This window comes from Pteropus alecto, unplaced genomic scaffold, assembly GCF_000325575.1.
Source record: "Pteropus alecto unplaced genomic scaffold, ASM32557v1 scaffold3, whole genome shotgun sequence".
NCBI lineage: Eukaryota > Metazoa > Chordata > Mammalia > Chiroptera > Pteropodidae > Pteropus > Pteropus alecto.
The window spans coordinates 69,391,759-69,410,912 of record NW_006442484.1 but is presented as its reverse complement, the minus strand read 5'-3'; the positions used below and the strand labels follow the sequence as shown (position 1 = coordinate 69,410,912).

At 37.5% G+C, this 19,154-nt stretch overlaps 1 protein-coding gene across 4 annotated transcripts in view; it reads right to left on the bottom strand.

The window, feature by feature from the left end:
• Positions 1-2,439: 2,439 nt before the first annotated feature.
• Positions 2,440-19,154, bottom strand: part of PTH2R (parathyroid hormone 2 receptor) — a 65,737-nt gene continuing 49,022 nt past the window's right edge. For 3 of the 4 annotated variants that reach the window (XM_006921409.3, XM_025039530.1, XM_015596431.2), the window contains 4 exons: positions 13,243-13,337; positions 6,277-6,415; positions 4,768-4,809; positions 2,440-3,656 (listed from right to left, as the gene is read on the bottom strand). In XM_006921409.3, coding sequence (XP_006921471.1) covers positions 3,279-3,656; positions 4,768-4,809; positions 6,277-6,415; positions 13,243-13,337 — 654 coding nt within the window. In that variant the 3' untranslated portion in view covers positions 2,440-3,278. The remainder of the gene's footprint in view (positions 3,657-4,767; positions 4,810-6,276; positions 6,416-13,242; positions 13,338-19,154) is intronic. The other variant, XM_015596430.2, reaches the window with a different exon arrangement.

The following is a 19,154-nucleotide window of genomic DNA, read 5'->3' as shown; positions in this document are numbered from 1 at the left end:
GCTGTATGTCCTAGAGATGTGAAAAAAAAAAACGTTCCACAAGCTCACAGTTTCATGAACCAAATTTGTTTTCCGATTTAGCCATTAAAATTATTAAGCAAATGAGCCATATAAGATCCCAAAATGAAATGTGGTTTTGGAAGAGATTAGGGGTCTACGTAGAAGCTGGATTTAAACACTAACAGCATTAAATTAAGAGTCAGTGAGAGATAAAAATGTTTACCTTTTTGCCTGGTTCTGCACCATTTACAGATGCTTCCATTGCTCTGAGTGATTTTTATAACAGTGAATAAATGGAAATCTACCTAAAATCTATCTTTGAATGTCATAGAGATGAGTAATCTAAAGATAAAATTGTTCAAATTTTTGCAACATGTGGGCAAATTTTCCATGGTCTCATGAGGGAGCTTAAGAACAGGATTTAGATCTTTAATCTTTAGATATTTAGGGTGAAATTAAAAGAAGAGTTTAGATTCAAGTTATTTTTTACTCTGATAGTCATGAAATACTGGGAAATAAAAACACTTTTATCCAAACTATAATCATGTTTTGTTGTTTTTCATATTCCCATAACTATTGGTAATTCTATTATCAAAATAGTTGAAACTAATTCTTTATTGTTTTCTCATTGACTTGAGATACTATTAGGCTTTGGATAAAGAAAGAAAAAGGAACATATAAGTAAGAAATAATCACGGGCCCTGGAGTCAACCTAAACTAGGTTTGAATCCTGGCTCAGCCACTTTGATCTGGGGCAAATCGTCTAACTTCTGATTATCTCAACTTTTCTTGAAATGCTGATAACTACATCATAGTGTGTTCTAAAGATTATGTGATAAACATGCTGAAAACACTGAGAGCAGTTCTTAAAATAAAGTCGATGTACATTAGTTATTTATCTATGTTATTCCTAAACAACCCAGAAGGAAGTCATCTCTTCAGCCTAGAATGTCCCAGGATTAGCAGGTAAAAGCTTTCCTGAGCAAGTGATTGCCTGTGTGTCTTAGAGAGTCCAAGACTAAAAGACACAGGCAGAGCAAGCCTAATGAGAGAAAAAGACTGAAATCCAACTTGTAAAACAAGATATGTAATAACTCTTTAGAAAAGATGAGATTGTCCTTCACTGATTTTGAATAAACTCAACCATATAAATATTTACATCTCTAAAATGAAGCAACTGCTGGTAAGAGTATGAGTTATAGTTAAATGGCAAGCTAGAAAATGCTCCTTCTTGTAAAAACAGCAAATAGGATACCATAAACACTAGCAAAATAATTGATCTCCATGAAGCAACCAAATAGCAATTATACAATCTAACTAATCAACCAATGCAATTATTTTCATATATGCAATCAATATACATCTTTGTAATAGTTTTCTATGAATGTCATAACAAGTTAGTGGCTTAAAACACAATTTTTTAATTTTACAGTTTTGTGGGTTAGAAGTCCAACAAGCCTCTCACTGGGCTAAAATCAAGATATCTACAGAGATGTATTCCTTTCTAGAGGCTCTAAGGGAGAATTCATTTCTTTGTCTTTTCTAGCTTCTAGAGGCTGCCCACATTCCTTAGCTCACTGCCCCTTCCTTCTTCTTCAAAGCTAGCAATGAGTGGCAGTTCTTACATACATCACTCTAATTTCCTCTCCCGCCTCCTTCTACTTTTAAGGACCTTTGTTACTACACCGGGCCTACCCAGATAATCCAGGATAAACTCCCTGATTATCAATACTTAACTACATTTTTAACCTTTGTTTTTGCCAACTAACCTAGCATAGTCACATGTTCTAGGGGTGGGGAATGGAGACTGTGTACATTATTCTACCTACCACAATCTCTAAGGGAGATCACCTCTGAATTATATAACAATCTCTGGGTACAAATAATATATTGCACTCACACATACTATATTCATTTTCTTCCAACGATTCGAAAAACAGAGGTTTTTTTTTTTGACAACTTTAGAAACTGCAAAGCAAAGATATTCCATGTTATTTAAAAAGAGCAGAAAAAGAAAATGCTATGACAGTAAGAGTTATGTGACCAAAATCATTCCTGTTTACATGAGGCAGTGAAAATTGATTATCTGTGTCTGAAACCATGCTCTGTCAATGACTAACTAAGACTTTAAGCAAGTTACTCCACCTCTGTGAGTCGCATTATCATTTGTAAAAAGGGTGACAATGATAAAACTTACTCCATAAATTTGTAGTGAGGACTAAATAAATTAATGCTTATAAAAACCTAGCAGGATGCCAGGTACCTGACACACATTCAATAAACATTTTACGACTGTGACTGCAACATAATAAAATTTCAAGTTCAGAAAAGTCCTGGAGCTACATGCTGATCTCTTTAGATGTGGAGAAGGGACATTTGATCAGTTCCCAAAAACAAAGTAAAATGCTGAAAGAAAATTTTAAAAAGTGACCCAAAATGTAATTTTAAAACAAACTTTTAATTTATCCTACATGCCATTTGAAATACAGTAATAGAACAAAGAGGGAAAAAGTATGGGTGTGATGTGATTTACTATAAATATAAATGATTACATACAAAAGTAGTTTGCCAACACAAGCTCAAGACAAAAAACTTTGTGACAGGTCAAGGTTTACAAAGGAGTGAAGTCCTGAGATTTGGCTCATCGCAGAAGGGACATTCAAAAGAAGGAATATGTGCAATATTCTTTTGGGGGAATTTTCCTTGTTCCTAGAAAGAAACAAGTTTAATTGCCGTAAAGGTATTATCAAAGTCCAGATAACTTACTTTCCAGCATGTACTTGTTCCTAAATCTTTAATCTTTTAACATACATTTTCAGACCTTAATTGCTCCTTCACATAGACAAAATGAATGCAGTGATAGAAGTACATTAAAGTGGGAAAGAGAATACTAGTTTCTTAAAAGGAAAATGACATACAAAATGCTCTCTATCATACTTAGAGTGATATTTATAAGAAAAAAATAAAACCAAGCACTTGAAACGTTTTCCACCCAAAAGTAGCAGAAAAATGAAAAATCGCAGAGCAAGTACCACACATAAATTTAGAGGAGAATTTGATGCCAAAATAAGGTAATAAACTACACCATTGATACTTTTCCTTTTGTGTCTTCAGTATTGATAGGAGCCAATTCATGGCACCTGAAAACTTGTAAAGTAACATTTTAACACTGAATTGTCAAGCTCTGGGGATCAAGCAGAGGAATGGTGGCTAGGTGCTTGGACCATCGGCTCTTGGAAAATCAGAAGGACCAGCTCTTTAAAGCCACAGATGTCAATTCAAAGAACATCTTCCATTTCTTCTTTGCTTCCTTCCAATGGCCTGGAAGACTCTCCCATTGGAATTTCATCTCCCTGCCTCCCGTTACGTTCCTTGGTCTCCTCATGAACCGAGTGTTGCAGGCAGTCCTGCTCTGAGTTACTCCAGACATAGCCGGGTAAAGTCACATGACTGTCGGGCTGTAGGCTGGTCATCCTAGTCGCTTTGCTAGAGATGAGAACCATGCGAGTGCTAGCCGCCATCTGCGACTGGCTGCTGGTGCTGTGAGTCACGGTGGTGAGCACGGAGCCGTACCTGTGGCCGCCGCATGGGGGCGTCCTTTTCCAGTCAATGGAGAGATTCCACCGACTCCACATCTTCTTCACTTCAGACTGAACCTAAACCATAAGAACCATATTGTGCATCAGAAACCAACAGAGACCGAAACTTTGTTAGACAAATGTTTGCCTTTATTTCAATGATAGTAATAATCATTAATTAAGGGTCCACTCTGAGCCAGGGACTTTACGCGCGCGCGCACGTGTGTGCGTGCGTGTGTGTGTGTGTGTGTGTGTGTGTGTGGCGGGGGGAGTGGGGAGGGGGCGGGCGTTCTCTCTCAATCTCAAAAAAAACCTTTGAGATAGGTGTTATTACTGAAGATGAGCAAACTGATGCTTAGAGACAGGTACGGGGAATTGTACAATGTTAGTATTTTAATAGAGGCTGAAATACAGCCAGTAGAAATATATGACGTATAGAAGAGAAAAAAGAGGACTCAGGTTGGAGAAAGAGAGATAAATAGTGCCGGCTATGGCTGAGGAACGGTGTGGAACATAACCTGAAATGTAACCATCACCCTATCACTTTGCATAGGCATACTGAAGGAGGAAAAACAGGAAAGAGAATTGAACATTGAAAAGCAGACTGCAAATGCATTCTTAATAGGGTGGGGCTCTTCTTTCCATTCCTTCAACTGAAGATTCCATTCTACTGCTAGTGCCACTTTCCAGAAGGGAGTTTATTTGGAAGTTCCATGGAAAGCAGCGAAAAACCTGGCAAGCTGATGTCACCTAGAGGAACAGCCCAATTATTTCTCTCCCGCCAATTCCTCAATGAACTGAAATTGTTCTATCACCATTCTATAGTTTTAAAAAATGTCAAAACATTCTAATAGACTCGTTTCAGGAAAACATGGTTGGGTTTCTAATAGGACTTGAAATTTAATAAGTTTAAGCATTAACTGGAATATGAAGTTCACTGACCATCCAAGTCTCAGTTTTCATTCCAACAAGTTGTCTTTTTAATATCAAGGTTTGTAACTAAACTGACCTTAACTTGTTGGAATTAATTCTTGCCTTCTCAAAATAATGTATGATGAAAATATCTCTCTTCTCCCTGCCCATTCTGTCCTATAACTCCTGGGGATCCTGCAGAGAATCAGGTCACACTGCAATGGCCATTTAAAAGAGCTAGATATGTGGGACGTCTAGGGTGTTCCTTCAAACCTACCTCTCCATTGCAGTAGCAGTAGATGATAGACACAAAGAAACCCTGGAGACAAAAAGGCATGTTAGCGTGCTGACAATTCACGACAATCACAGCACTAAAGTGTCTTGTGCCAAAATGTGTAAGTTGAAAAACGTTTTTATGATTCCTTCAGAAAATTATATACATCTCCTAATTCTCCCAAATCTTTAAGTTTACATTAAATTTGTCTGAGAGCTTTCCTTGGTGTCAGCTGACCCAAACAAGTCATTGAATAAAATAATCCAAGATACACAAAGAACTGATTTCTATTATATTCATTTCATTTATCTTGCCACTCAAGGATCACCAAATATCCCCCGGTTGGTAAGAAATATTTATACATTGTGAATGCTGAAAACTATAGACATGGGATATTATACAGTAAAAATACAACTGTTTTTATTCATTCAAAATATTTATTGAACTTATACAATGCAAAATGCTCAGCATGCAAGGGATATAGTTTAATAAAGACAGACAATCTCCCTAGTCTCTAAGAGCTTACACTTCAGAAGGAAATACAGGTGAATAAAATATAAGCAAATAGCAACATGAGAAAAATGTAAGATGATAAAGGCTCTGCAGGCAAAATAAGTGGTGTTAACAGAGAAAAATGGAGAAGCTGTATCAGATGGGGAACTCAACAAAGACCTCTCTGAGGAGGTGACGTTTAAACTGGTTCTAGTGACAAGAAGAAGATAGCCTTATGACTGTTAGGGGGGAAAACGATCCAGGCAAAGGGAACAGCAGGTACAAACCCCTAAGGAAGGAATGAGCTTGAGGAACAGGAAGCACAGAGGCTCTAGTGCGGCTTGACCTTAGTGGGCAGCAGGGACTGTGGTGTGACATGAGGTCACAGTCGGAGCCCTGCCACATACAATCGTCCACACCAGGAAACAGAGTTTGGATTTTATTCTAAGTGCAGTGAGAAGCCTCTGGATACTTTTGGCAGATAAGTGACGTGATCAAATTTATGTTTAAGATTCTTCATACAATTGTTTGGAGACAGGATTGAAGACGACAGGAGGCGTCAGCAAATGAGTACTCAGGAAGAAGGGCTGGGAGGCATCTGCAGTGATCCATGTAAGGGATGATGGTGATCGTATTTCCAAACAAGTTGAAATGTATAGAAACCACCTCTTCCTCATTTTTGTCCCCCCTTTCCTTCCCTCTTCCCTGCCTTCCCCTTCTTTTGCTTGACATACACACTCAGAGGTCCCTACTCTGTAGGCGTTAACGTATTTTACAATATGCTGCCCTGTCTCATCACCTAGGCTTGTCTGTGAGAAACAGCTCCTGCTGGGGTTAGACGGTAACCTAACCTCTGCAGGATGGAAAAGCACAGGGACCAGAGAAGAGCGCCCTCGCCTGGCCCTCGGGAGACAGGCGCATGAAAGCCCGAGAGAGGGGCGGAGAACGAGGGGCGGAGGTTGCAAGGAGGAGGGAAGAAGCAAAACACAAGAACCGAGGTACGAGACGGCGCTCTTCTACCTGAAAGGAGTTGAAGAACAGCTCACAGTGCATCCGGATCTCCCACCCGAGCCCCGAAAACGAGTGGGGCAGGCACACGAACACGATGTAGTGCACCCCGAAGACCAGCACCAGGACCAGCGTCGATTTGGCGAGTTTCCTGAAAGACAATACCAGCCTTTTTATGAATCAACTTAGAGTGCCTTTCAGTGGAAACAGCTTGCTGGGGGCAGCAACAAGCTTAGCAGAGCTAACAGGGCCTGAATTTTCCCCATCCCTTTGGACCCCATGGCTTCTGCTAGTTTTTCTCCCCTTCCTCCTCCTCCTGTTGCTTTTATACTAAATCAGGTAATTTATTCTCACCTCCCATGATTGTTATCCCCTAAATCTCTCTAATCTACTTTCTGCTTTTATTACTTAAAAGATATTATGTTCATAAAGCTGTAAAATGCCTTTTTTTCTGTCCTCGGTCTTCTTTAACTTCTGCTTGAGACTTAAAGAAGTATTACCTCCATCATGTTAACTTTCATAGGCAGCATTTTGGAGTGTTTTGTTCATTTTAAAATCAACTATTCCCTCGTTTCTTCTTAAACTTGGATCTCCATTATCATATATTTATGAACCACATGTAGTCACCTTCTCTAAATATTCTATGTCAACTAGTCTATCTCCAATTGTCTATAGTTTTAGGTTTTGTTTTGGGGGGTGGGTTTTAGGTCTTGGGGGATTGCAAACTAATCAATTTTACTTTATTTCCTTTAACTATCTCTTTACATACATTTTCTTTTGTATTTGGAGGAATCCCAGGTTTTCCAATTGTATGAGTTGACTTTAAAATAGCCCCAATGATCCCCACCTCATAGTACTGGCATCCTTGTTAATCCTCCCAGCTTGAGTGTGGGCATGACCTGGGACTGCTTCCAATAAGTTCATTAAAGCCAAGATGACAGCACGTCATTTCTGCAATTATGTTGCTTGAGATTATAATTTTCATCTTATTAGCAGACTCTCTCCCTTGTTTTGGTTCAATAAAGCAAGTCATCATGTTGTGAGCTGCTCTACTGAGAGGCCCATGTGGCGAAGTGGCATCTGGCCAACACTCAGCAAGAAACTGAACCATCACATAAATTTGGAAGTGAATTCTTCCCCAGTCCAACATTAAGATAAGACCACAGCCTTGACTGACATCTCAATTGCAGCCTTGTAAGAGATCCTGAAGCAGAGGGCCCAGCTAAGCCACGCCCAGATTCCAGACCTACAGAAACTATGAAATAGCAAGTGTGTTGTTTTAAGCCACAAAGTTTTTGGTAATTCATTTGCTCAATAGATAGCCAGTACATCCAAACACATCATTTTCTGGTGTTTAGTTTTGTGTTCTGGGTTTGAGTTTGGCGATTTTGATGGGGGGGGGGGGGGGGTTGGTTTTCTTTTGTTTGTTTGGTTTGGTTTGGTTTTGGGTTTTTGTACTTTTTATCTGAAAAAAATGCCAAATCTGGCTTCTTCTTTCTTATCTCTCGAATATTCCTTTTTCTTTGTGAATCATTTATGCCCTGGTAATCTCAAACGATTATAACCTTCTTCCATACTAACCTTTCCTCCAGCTATGTTATTTACTTAATTCCTTACTTTCTTACCTACTTGTTATTAACTTACTCATATACTTTTCTTCTTGGAAATAAACTGTGTGGGTGAGTAGCGATCACACTGGACTGAGACTAAAGAAAACTGGATTTAGGTTCCAGATTTGCTATTAACTACCTGTGTGATTGTGATTCAGTTTTCTTCCCTCCATAATGAGGGAATGGGGCCCAGAAGTCCCTAGGAGCTCTAATATTCTAAGGCTTTACACATCCACTATCCTATTATAACCACGTTTTCAGTGCCTGCAGGAGTTGGAATGTCCCACAAAATCATATTGAAATGCCCAGTTTAGACATTTGGAGTTGTACATTTGCTCAACCTCATTCTCCTCTGCCTCAGCTATCTCTCACTAGTGCCTGGATGATCTGCCCCTCTTGGCTCAGGGCCTTCTGCTCTCTCGCACATACTTTCTCTGCAGCTTATGGGCTTTCTATGCTGCTCCTAGTCTTCAGGCCTCGTTACCTTGAGTCCTACGGTCCACTTAATTTGAAAATTCTACCTTAAATCCATTTCATTCAAGGCAACATCCTCAATAAGACAATGGGTTTCTCTGACCCAGCTAATCCTTTCAACTTCAGAGGCTCCTTGGGATGCGTGTGTCCTCTTCCTGAATCCTGACTAGCGAGTATCCTCTTTCCATAACTGCAAATATGGCAGGACACATTAAATACCTTTATAGCATTTTAATGTAGTCTAATTAAACAATGGGAAACAACGCTAACTACACTTGCAGAACCTTGGAAGTCTTGTCCAACACTCTAAAAAGAAAATTGCATTTCCTCCTTTAAGACAAATGGATAAATCCCCCTAGAGACTATTCTCAAACCCAGACGTTGTTCCTATTGTGTGTGACCAGGTGCCAAAACCTAGGTTAAAACAAAAAATAAAGCAGAGCAACATGTTCTGAAATGATCACAAATGTAAAAGTTTAGGGACAGTTTGGTTCAATGCAGAGTAAGAAAAAGGTGTCATGGACTAAAATTTAGTGGATATCCTGCTAGCCCAGCCATCTGGGTTTTCTCTCTTTTATCTATGACTAGGCTCTTCTGCAACTCTCTAGAGATAGAAGTTAATTTGTAGGAAAAAAAATAGTAATTGAATTCACTTTCTATTGCAATATAACGAATTACCATAAACTTAGTGGCTTAAATCAAATTCATTTATTTCTCTATTCCTCAAGTCCAGGCACAATATAATTGGGTCCTCCACCCAGGGTATTGCCAGGATAGAGTCAAGGTGTTGACCAGTACTCTGTTCTCACTTGGGCCTCTGGGTTCTCTTCCCAGTTCATTCAGATTGCTAGCAGAGCTCAGTTCCTTACAGTTGTAGGACTGGTGCCTGGCTATTGTCCAGGAGTAACTCAGTTTCTACAGACTACTCTCAGGCTGTCCTCAGGTCCTAGCCATAGGCCTTCACAACATGTCAGATTACTGCTTCATAGCCAGCAAGAGAATCTCTCTCCAGGATGCCAGAATGGGGTCTTATTTGTCCTAATCACAGGAATGACTTCCCATATAGTATAACCTAACCAAGGGAGAGACCGTTGCATCATAGGTCTTGCCCACACTCAAGGAGAGGTGTGGGCAGGTGGGGACAAGGCATGTACACCAGGGAGCAGAAAACTCGGGGGCCATCTTAGAAATTTGCCTACCACAGCAGTTCAAATAATTCCTGTACGTAGAAATACAAATCATGCCCAATAGAATGCTACTAATTATAGCCCTATGGATATAGACATATATTTTGCTAATTTGCTTCCATTTGTAAGTTTGTTCCAGCCTTCATTATTCTCTTTTAAGCATGTATAATACCTTACCAGTTCCTTCATTAATGAGTTAAATAAAATCTTTGAAATGTGTTCATATATATTTGTGTAAAAGTTATAATTATATCCTCTTTTTAAATTTATCCTTCAAAGACAGTGAACGCGTTAAAGTTGTGGAGTATGCCAAACCAGTGTATACTTGGGTCATCTGTCTGTCTGTTCACTCACATCAAATCATTTAGCAATCCTGGGCACTGATTTGTTTCAGTATCCATCTGGTCACCCATGCACACTGGATCTCTGTGCAGCCTGGATCTCTGTCTAATGAGATGACTTGGGGATACACCAACTGAAAGTGGCCTTCTGGCTTGCTGGAAACATGGTGGTGGCTCTGTGTCTAAGGACAAAGCCATGAGAGGAATACGAAGGAGTCAAATGGTTTGCTGGTCTCAGTGTCCTATTTAGAGAATAGGTATTCAATTCACATGGTGTCACTCTCTCTCCTCAGGCAAAAAGTTCTAGAAAATTTCTACTTGTCTTTTAAGAGCCAACTTAGCTTTAATATGTGTGTGTGTGTGTGTGTGTGTCTGTGTGTGTGTGTGTTTTACATATGATTAGTGTGTGTGTGTGTGTGTGTGTGTGTTACATATGATCTCTCATAAGCCTTTTCCACTCCCTCTTGGCCTTGAATTAATCTTTCCTTTTTTGTACACATATAACAATCTCTCTCTCTCCCTCTCTCTCTCTCTGTCTCTCTCTGTCTCTGTCTCTCTCTCTCTGTCTCTCTCTGTCTCTGTCTCTCTCTCTCTCTGTCTCTCTCTCTCTCACATACACACACACACACACGCACGCACACACACACACAACAACAACCATGTGAGAGAGCTTTTATTATCCCATGTCCAGGTGAAGATAGAGGCTCAGAAAAGGAAACTATTCACCTAAAGTTACAGTTGGTCATAGATTCAGCCTTAAAATCTGTCCTCTTTACTATCATACTACATAATAAATATTGGTTGGATTTATTCCAAAAATAATAAGTATTAAATATAAATTTTGTGTAACATCGAATGGAAAGTGAATTAGTCAAAACATTCAAGTGTTCTTTTCCATTAACTCTTGCATTTTTCATATCTCTCATGTCTTTCTAGTCCCGGCAATCTTATCTTATTTCACAAAGGAATTGAGTTATAATTTAAACAAGGGAAAATGTATTAGCTTGGTTGTTACACCAGATTGATTAATTTGCTAAAATAACTAATTATAAGTTAGAGTTTTGCAAGATGTCATCTTCAGGGGAAACTGGATAAAGGGTATATGGAATGTCTCTGTATTATTTTTATAACTGCATGTAATTCTACAATTATCTCAAAGTAAAAAGTTGTTTTAAAGCTGATTGTATTAATTCATTTCAATTTTAAGCCACTAAATCAACAAAGTGATATCATATACTCTTCGGAAGTCTTTCCTTGTGTGCGTGCATGCTCACCTGGAGAGACTATCTCAGCTCTAAAAATGTTTTCAGTTTTTCAGAGAGCGATATGCACAGAAATGTATTTAAAAACTGTTTTAGATGCCATAATTTGGAAATACTATTTTCATTGTTTTATTTTAACAAGAATATTTGAATATTTGTTTGACAAAGGTAAGAATCAAATAAAATATAAGTTTAAAGGTACAAATATGAGTGGGCATAAATTTAAATACTCGATTAAACCTCAGAGGAGGAATATCACTCGGACAAAACACAGATTATATTTTCCTAAATCTCTGTATTTAAAAAGTGAGAAGCTATTTAAACTCATAATCTAAGGCTTCAGAAGTTGAATACTGAAGTGGATTCCCAAATCCCTGCCAAGTAGGTTCCCACCCTTTTCTCAACAAAAAGAAAGTCATTTCCCACTACATTTTTATCTGTACCTAAACTTCAGACATTACTAAGAACACTAAATCTGTCACAGCTATAAAAAAAAAAAAATGTATTTGGCTGAGAAATAATATTCCTGACTACTATTCATCTAGACCATGTTCTAATTAATCACTTCAAACTTAAAGAACTTCTGGGCACCAGATTATTCTAAATAGTAGATGTTTTCCATTCTTGATAAATTATTCTCTTTAATTATTCTGAGGAATAATTCCCCATGAACAAACTCAAATATTGACTATTCTACCTAGTTTTTTAAGATAACCCACCCTTTGTTCTCTCTAGAGTTTCTCAGATCTCTTGGGCAACTTTTTACTGCAAGTGCAAGCTCACAATATTCAGAACTATAGAAATAAGTAGATTTTTATTCAGAACTAAAGAAATAAGCAGCTTTCAAACACCACTGTGCTTCTTCACTTTCTGAAGAAGAATGAAAGACGATTATACTTTTCATTGTTCTGTCATCCTTAGGCCTTTGTCTTCATCAATGGAATGTGACATGAGACAAGCAATATTAGTATAACAAAGGTCTGTCACTATAAGTTCTTATGCATGATTTATATTATAATACTATTACTTACAGCACATTGAAAATAGCTGGAACTAGCAGCTGCTAGTTTGTTCACACTGTGTGTCCTAATCTAGACTCCAATCTATAGCTGTAATCTTTTCTGCCCGACAGTAAATGCTGCCTAAATGAAGGTGAATGATTCAACAAAGAACTTGGAGAACATTTATGAGAACGAATCGAAGCGCTGACTATGATTTCTTCCTTTTTTGTGTCTGAGACAGTATTTCAGAACAATCTGAGGTATAAGGAAATAGTTACCTGCTTGGGGATTATAAAGGTCAATCTACATCTACCTGGCCACCAGATATATGCATCCATTTGGATAGAGGCCACTATTATTCAGAACTTCCAAAATGATCATTGGGAAAAATGAACACACCCTTAAGATAGTTTGATAATAATCATAAACACTTAATTTTCTCATTTATTCATTAAAGATTGAATAATGGACCTCACTCAATCAGTATATTTGAAAGTTAAAATTTTGTATTTGGTAGGTACCAATCTGATGAAAAGATCGACTTTTTAATTTTTTTTTTTTTAGTTGTGACATTATTTTAAGAATGCAGATAAAACTGTCTGCCAAAATCATCAAGAAGAGATGTTCTGGGCGGGCGGTAACATAGTTTATGGGAAAATGCCAATCTACTAAAAACAGATAGGAAGCTAAGCAGGGTCGAGCCTGGTTAGTACCACCTAGGAAGACCAGGTACTGTAGGCGTAAAAAATTTAAAAAATAAGGGATTGCCCACAAAAAGCCCAAACTACTTTTTTCTGCATTAAACACACAAATATATATATATATATACACATATATATATATATGTATATATATATATATATACACACATATATATACGTATATATATAAAATCAGAATTTAAGGACATTGGGAAAGTTTGGGGTTATTTATATGTTCTTAAGTAATATACATTCTTTTCTGATAAATCACAAATCAAACCAAATGAAAATATACATTCATAAATTTATCTCTTAGAAACACTTCAGATCAATCAATATCTGTTCCTTATAATAAAAGGTAACCAAAATACTTCCTCTGATAGATGTCTGTCCTAGAATTACCTGTATTGCTTTCTCGTGTCATGTCCAACTGCATTGGTCTCCCAAATTTTGGTAGCCAAAACTCTAACCGTATTCAGAAACAGGATAAAATTCAGCTGAAAGAGAAGGTAATATTACAAAGAATTATTAAGTTCATCTTCAAGATGTTTATAAAATTTACATAAATTGAACTTTTGTATTCAAAGACTGAAAATTACCCATTCCATAAGTGTGAATGAGGGACTCTGAAATAAGATATTGGAAAGGTAGTGACTCTTGATTTGCCCTCATGAAAACGCAGAGATAAAAAGTTTTGACAGCACTGTAAACTAGAAATATCGGAGGATGATCTGCCAGGATCCACAGGGAATTTCCAAACCAAAGTTCAGAGCAAGTCCTGTGGCAGATTGCCAGGAGAAGGATGACAGTTTTTATATAGGTGTAACTAACTGCTCTTAAAAATGAATTCCCAGCTTCTGTAACTTATTTAGGGAGAGAAATAATAGAGTTGTTTGGAGGATGCTCTTTCTTATAGTATATGGAAAATATGGGGTGAAGTACATAAGTTTGGCAAATAAGACGAATAAGATGCTGTGTAAGAAAAGGCCCCCAGTGTAGGCAATTAAATTAAATTTGAAATACAGGTGTGGACACCACCAAAGACAATCAAGTTCTGGCTATAAAAAAAAAAGGAGGGAAAGTATTGGTAGAATAAACCTTTCATGTCCAAGGGTCTCAAGGATCAGTGAAGAGATTCAAAATGAAGGCAAAGAATAAGGTCTCCACGTCTGGGGTAATACGAAAGTGGAAGCCTGACTCCTTGAGTCCCTTCATTTGAGGAAATGTCCGCAGTCTAGAAAGTGCTGGTACTTAGGAGTGATGGAAACGTGGATTTCCCAGAGTAGAACTGTGTTAAAGCCAGAGCAACAGCCAGGGGAGAAGACTCATCGAGTGTCGCATTCGTGGGAATAACTCGTCTTGCAGTGTCTTCAGTCATCTCCAGAATTTGGAGAATTTTGGTTATTGGGTGATTCTCGTGCCCCACTTCCCAACCCAGCTGATCATCCATCCATATCAGCTCTTAACTCCTTGTCACTTTCTTTGCCATCCTACCACTGACTACCCTGTAGGCACCTCCCACCAATTTCACAGCTTTCTGTAAGAACCGGGGCCTGGGTCTTGAACCCTATACCCTGGAGGAAGGCAGAGGTGTACTGTGAGCTGGTGGACAAGAAAGATGTTTTCAGGCCAATAAGAGCTGCTCTCTATGGAGCACTCTCTAGTTTAAATGTTCATATGAATATGGGACAAGAATTTTATTATGTCCATTTATTACAAATGAAGAAGCTCTAACTCAAAGAAATCAACTGATTTGGCCTAAGCTACCAAGCTGTCAGCTGTAATTTGAACCAGGTCTATATGAGTCTGTATTGTGAATTCTTAACCGCTATCTTACACCTCTTAAGGAGGATAAAAAGATGCAAAATGTGAGAGTTGAGGATTTCCATTCATCCTCACCCACTACAACACCTGAGTCACAGACACAGAATCTTTTTCCATAAGGGAGTGATAAGCTGCTCATCTATCACATGAGTGCTACGTTCTGAATGGTTAAACTTACATCATGCCCCATTAATTCCTCTCTCCCTAAGAGTACCTTCCCTGGCAATACAGGGTAGCTGGGAGTGAAAATAGTGAGAAGCAATGCTGTGTAACTACTGTGTGAAGGACAAAGTGGCAGGAGCTAAAGCTGGCAGAGCTGTGGAAACAATGCTAGCTGGGGACTGTCATTGGTCATTCCCCATTCCTGAAAAAGAAAGAATTATAGATGGCTACAGATGGGTCAGCCTGAAGCTCCATCCATATTAGAACGCACATGACTCTATCCTCAGGTCAGTAGAAATTTGACTAAAGATACACACAATGAGTACATCAGCTTAATAACTAAGAAGATATGCTTGAAGACAATGAAGTGGATTATGGAAAGAATTAAAAACTAAGACTGAGTGAGACTTGCTGCCTTAAAAGATAGGTAAACAACATGCACACATACACACACATATTGATACATGCAACAATGGTTGGGTGAAATTCCAAATAATTATTCTGAATAATTTACAAAAGTATAAGATAAAAGTTAATTATAAATTAAGTTACTGATTATCTAGTATTCTAGGTATTTTACAGAAATTAACTTTTAGTCTTTACAATAGCTCTATGAAACAATCATATTATTGTCCCCATTTTATAAATGAGGAATCTGAGTCACAGCTTGCACAAATCATTCATGGTCACACAGCTAGCAAGGCAAAGCCCTAGTGAGGTCCATGCAGCCTCGATGCACAGTGTAGACTCTTAACTATGGCACTATACTGCCCACAAAATAGAGTTAATAGCAGATTGAGATGGAGACAGAAATTTTTTAAAGAGCAGAGTGGATTAAGAAAAGATTGTAACGAATCTAAAATATAACAAAGTTTAAAATCAATATTAGAAAGAGCAAACAATAGATCTGACAAAGCAGAAAAACAAATTCAGCAATTTCTTTGGAAGGCCCTTGAAGAATCTCCCCAGATAGAGGGATAAAGAACAAAGACCTCTACGATAAGACAGGAAATGCTTATATGAAGGACATGGAATTAAGAGTCATTGTGTAGATTATTTCACTTTCTGAAGCAAAGATACTGTTAAATTGAACAAATCAATAAAGGGCCAAGAGAAAAAAATTTCTGTGCCAAAGAAAAACCTGAGTCTGCAGAGAGAAAAATGACATTATATCACTTAGCAAATGGAATGAAAAAGAACAAAACTGAAAGCTTCTGATGATTTTAAGAATGAAGAGATAATTCTAAGAGGAAATCATTTAGCGTTTTTACATATCTCATGTAACCTTCTTGGAAGAAAAATTTTACTTAAAGGTCTACTTCAAGTAAATGGCTGATGAGACAAAACAAAGAAAAAAAAAACATAGAGAAGGTGAATAAAATGACCTTCATAAGCATTAAAACCAGTAACACATAGAATGAATTTTATGCAAATGTGGCTTTAAAATAATGCGAATATAAACAACAGATGAATTGAAACAAAAAGCTCAAAATTTCAGCCATGAAACTTTTGGCTCCTCAGGCTATCTCTGAGACTTTGTTCTTAGAGTCACCTTTGTCTAGATCTTTCTCCCCTCTCCCTGGGTTAATTCATTCTCAGGTTCAGGCTGAAAGTCACCTTTCGCAGAAGCTATTCCTACCATCCCAAACCAAACTGCACTTGTCATGTTTAAATGTTTGCCTCATCCACGGTGCTTAAGCTATGTGAGGAGAGATTGGTGTTCATCTCAGGTGGATAGATCCTGACTAATTATGGGGTCTTCAAAAGCCCCACTTGGCCAACAGACCTAAGATCACACTCTCCAAACCAGCCTCCAGCAGCTATGAAAGTTCTGTTTTGGTTCTCCACCCGCTTTGTTTTACATTTCGACTCACTTAGAATTTGAGCAACAAAGAAGGCTATGTATGAGTTCCTCTCAGAGGCCCTCTGAATACATCACATCTCACTCCATATGCTGGCTTATTTTTCACCATCATGGACATAAGAACGAAATTTTGTTTTGTTTATATGTATATTAAATATCTAAATAATAGATAATAAAATCCTTAATCTATACCAACTATTATAATTCAATTATCTGTATAATAGATATGAAGAGAAAATATGTAGCTCATTTCTTATCAGTTGGAATTTAATTTGTAACTTAGGACAGCATTTACGGTAAATGGTAGAGTTTTAATTTCACTTGATGTTTTATATCTAACCGATTTAGAAGAAGAAAGAGATTCTGGAGTGGAGACCTTCCTCTAGGGAAGAAATCAATTTGGTATTTGCAATTCTGTCAAAGATTAGAGATTAAATTTTATCCATTTAACTTAAATTCCTCCCTTACCAGTCATCCCTCTCACCGCCATCCCTTGTTTTTCATAATTGAGCCTCCTTTACCTACGGCTGGGGGGGAACCACTGACTCGACAGCAGCTGAGAGGCTTATACCTTGTTTGTTTCCTTCTTGAATTTCATGTTTTATATAGCAGACTGGATGTTATATTTTAAAATATCATATGAATTTTTTCTCAAAGACCTTTATTAGAAGTACTATCTTATTCCATCTACCAGAATACCCTCAGATATTTTTTGACAGGTATTTGGGGGAGGGAGGGGACATTTAAAACAAAACACATTGAAAATCTGGAAGTCTCTATTTAACGCACTCTTAGAAGCGTAAAGTCTCTTTAAGAGCCACTACTTGGCTAGGCATTCGAATTAGATCATTGTTCATACAATGAACAAGCCCATGACACACGCCACAAACTATTTGTTGAATGTAGAGATTAGTTTTTAGCTTGGGTACACAATGGTGCTGTGAGTTATAATAAATATTTAAAAACAAATAAATATACCAATAAAAAGTGACCAAAAAAAGAAGTAACCATTATTGCCTCATATTTTCCTAAAATCCATCAATATTCGTAATGCAAACCATAAGCTCTCATAGCTACATCGGTTCTCTGCAGGGTTATCTAAGGGTCAAAATCTTTGCAATAGTGTTGTCAGATTAACATCACACAAAAGACCCCCAAAATGCTTCACAATTTGAACATCCTTTGATTCTTTGGCTCATTTTTGAGGAGATACCAGAAAAAATGAACTACTGCTTGCAGAAGAACAAGTATATAAATTCTAATCTCTAAATGAGTGACTGGCCCTGATTTCTAATTAAAGTCTCTTTAATAAAAGCTTTGAATTGCTTTAAGACTGAGTCTTAGATATTCTATTTCATCACCCCCATTGTATAGACATTGCTTTGATGTATATACTATAAGAAAAATGACTTAAACAAAATTTCTATCCTTCAACTATGAAAGATATGTTACTAAATTAGTTATACATCTACATTTTTTATGAATGACAGCATTTACCTTTTCTTGGTTCCTTAAAAAAGAAAGGTAATTGTTCTTATTGCACATTCACATGTTAATTAAGCTAAGACAAAGAAGCACATTGTCCAGGGAACCATTTTGAGGCTTTATAACATCTCCAAAGAAATGAACTTATATGAATGCAATATGTGGAACTGATTCCACCAAAATAGGAAAAAGCCATGGATTGCCATCACATGGCCCATGGTCACTAGCTGCTGCAGCACTGAATGTCCCTTTGCTCCTCAATTTAACAGCTTACAGTTGTTCAATTTTAAAGTGACTCTAATTCCTGTATCTTTCTTTGGATGCCTGAATCAAGAGTATGATCTCTCATATAGAAATCCGAGGACCCTCAAAATATCATAATTTAGTCAGACAGTCAATCAGATAGGACTATGCACTTAAAATTGAATGATTAATATCTCTCTAACAGATATCTACACCTCCAACGCAGTTCATCAATCCACCGCCATAATGCTTTGAGGGTTTTCTTTTCAAAACCTAAATCTAGTCAGTTCACTATCCTGCTTAAAATTTTTTTAATGTCTCACTATAATTTTAAGGAAAATTCCAGTGCCCTTTGGCACAGAAGGGAATCCAATCACAATTCAGCTCCCCTCTAACATTCAGTATGATCTGCATTTTGTGCAGATGAACCCTTTATTCCAGCCACGGAAGACGCGACCTGTCCATTTATGCCTTGATGCATAGTAATCTCTGTCTGGAAGACCCTTCACTCTGCCTAATTATTACTACCTCTACTATTACCATGCTATTACTATTGCTAGTATTACTACTACTTCTACTGCTACTGCGACTACTAGCTACTGTTTACTGAGTGCTTTTCATAGATGAAACACCATAATTATTTAATTCTTATAATAACCTTATGAAGTAGATATTAGACTCTCCAATTTCCTTTTCAGAAAACTGCAGCTTAAAGGAGCTAATTATAGTAAGGTCA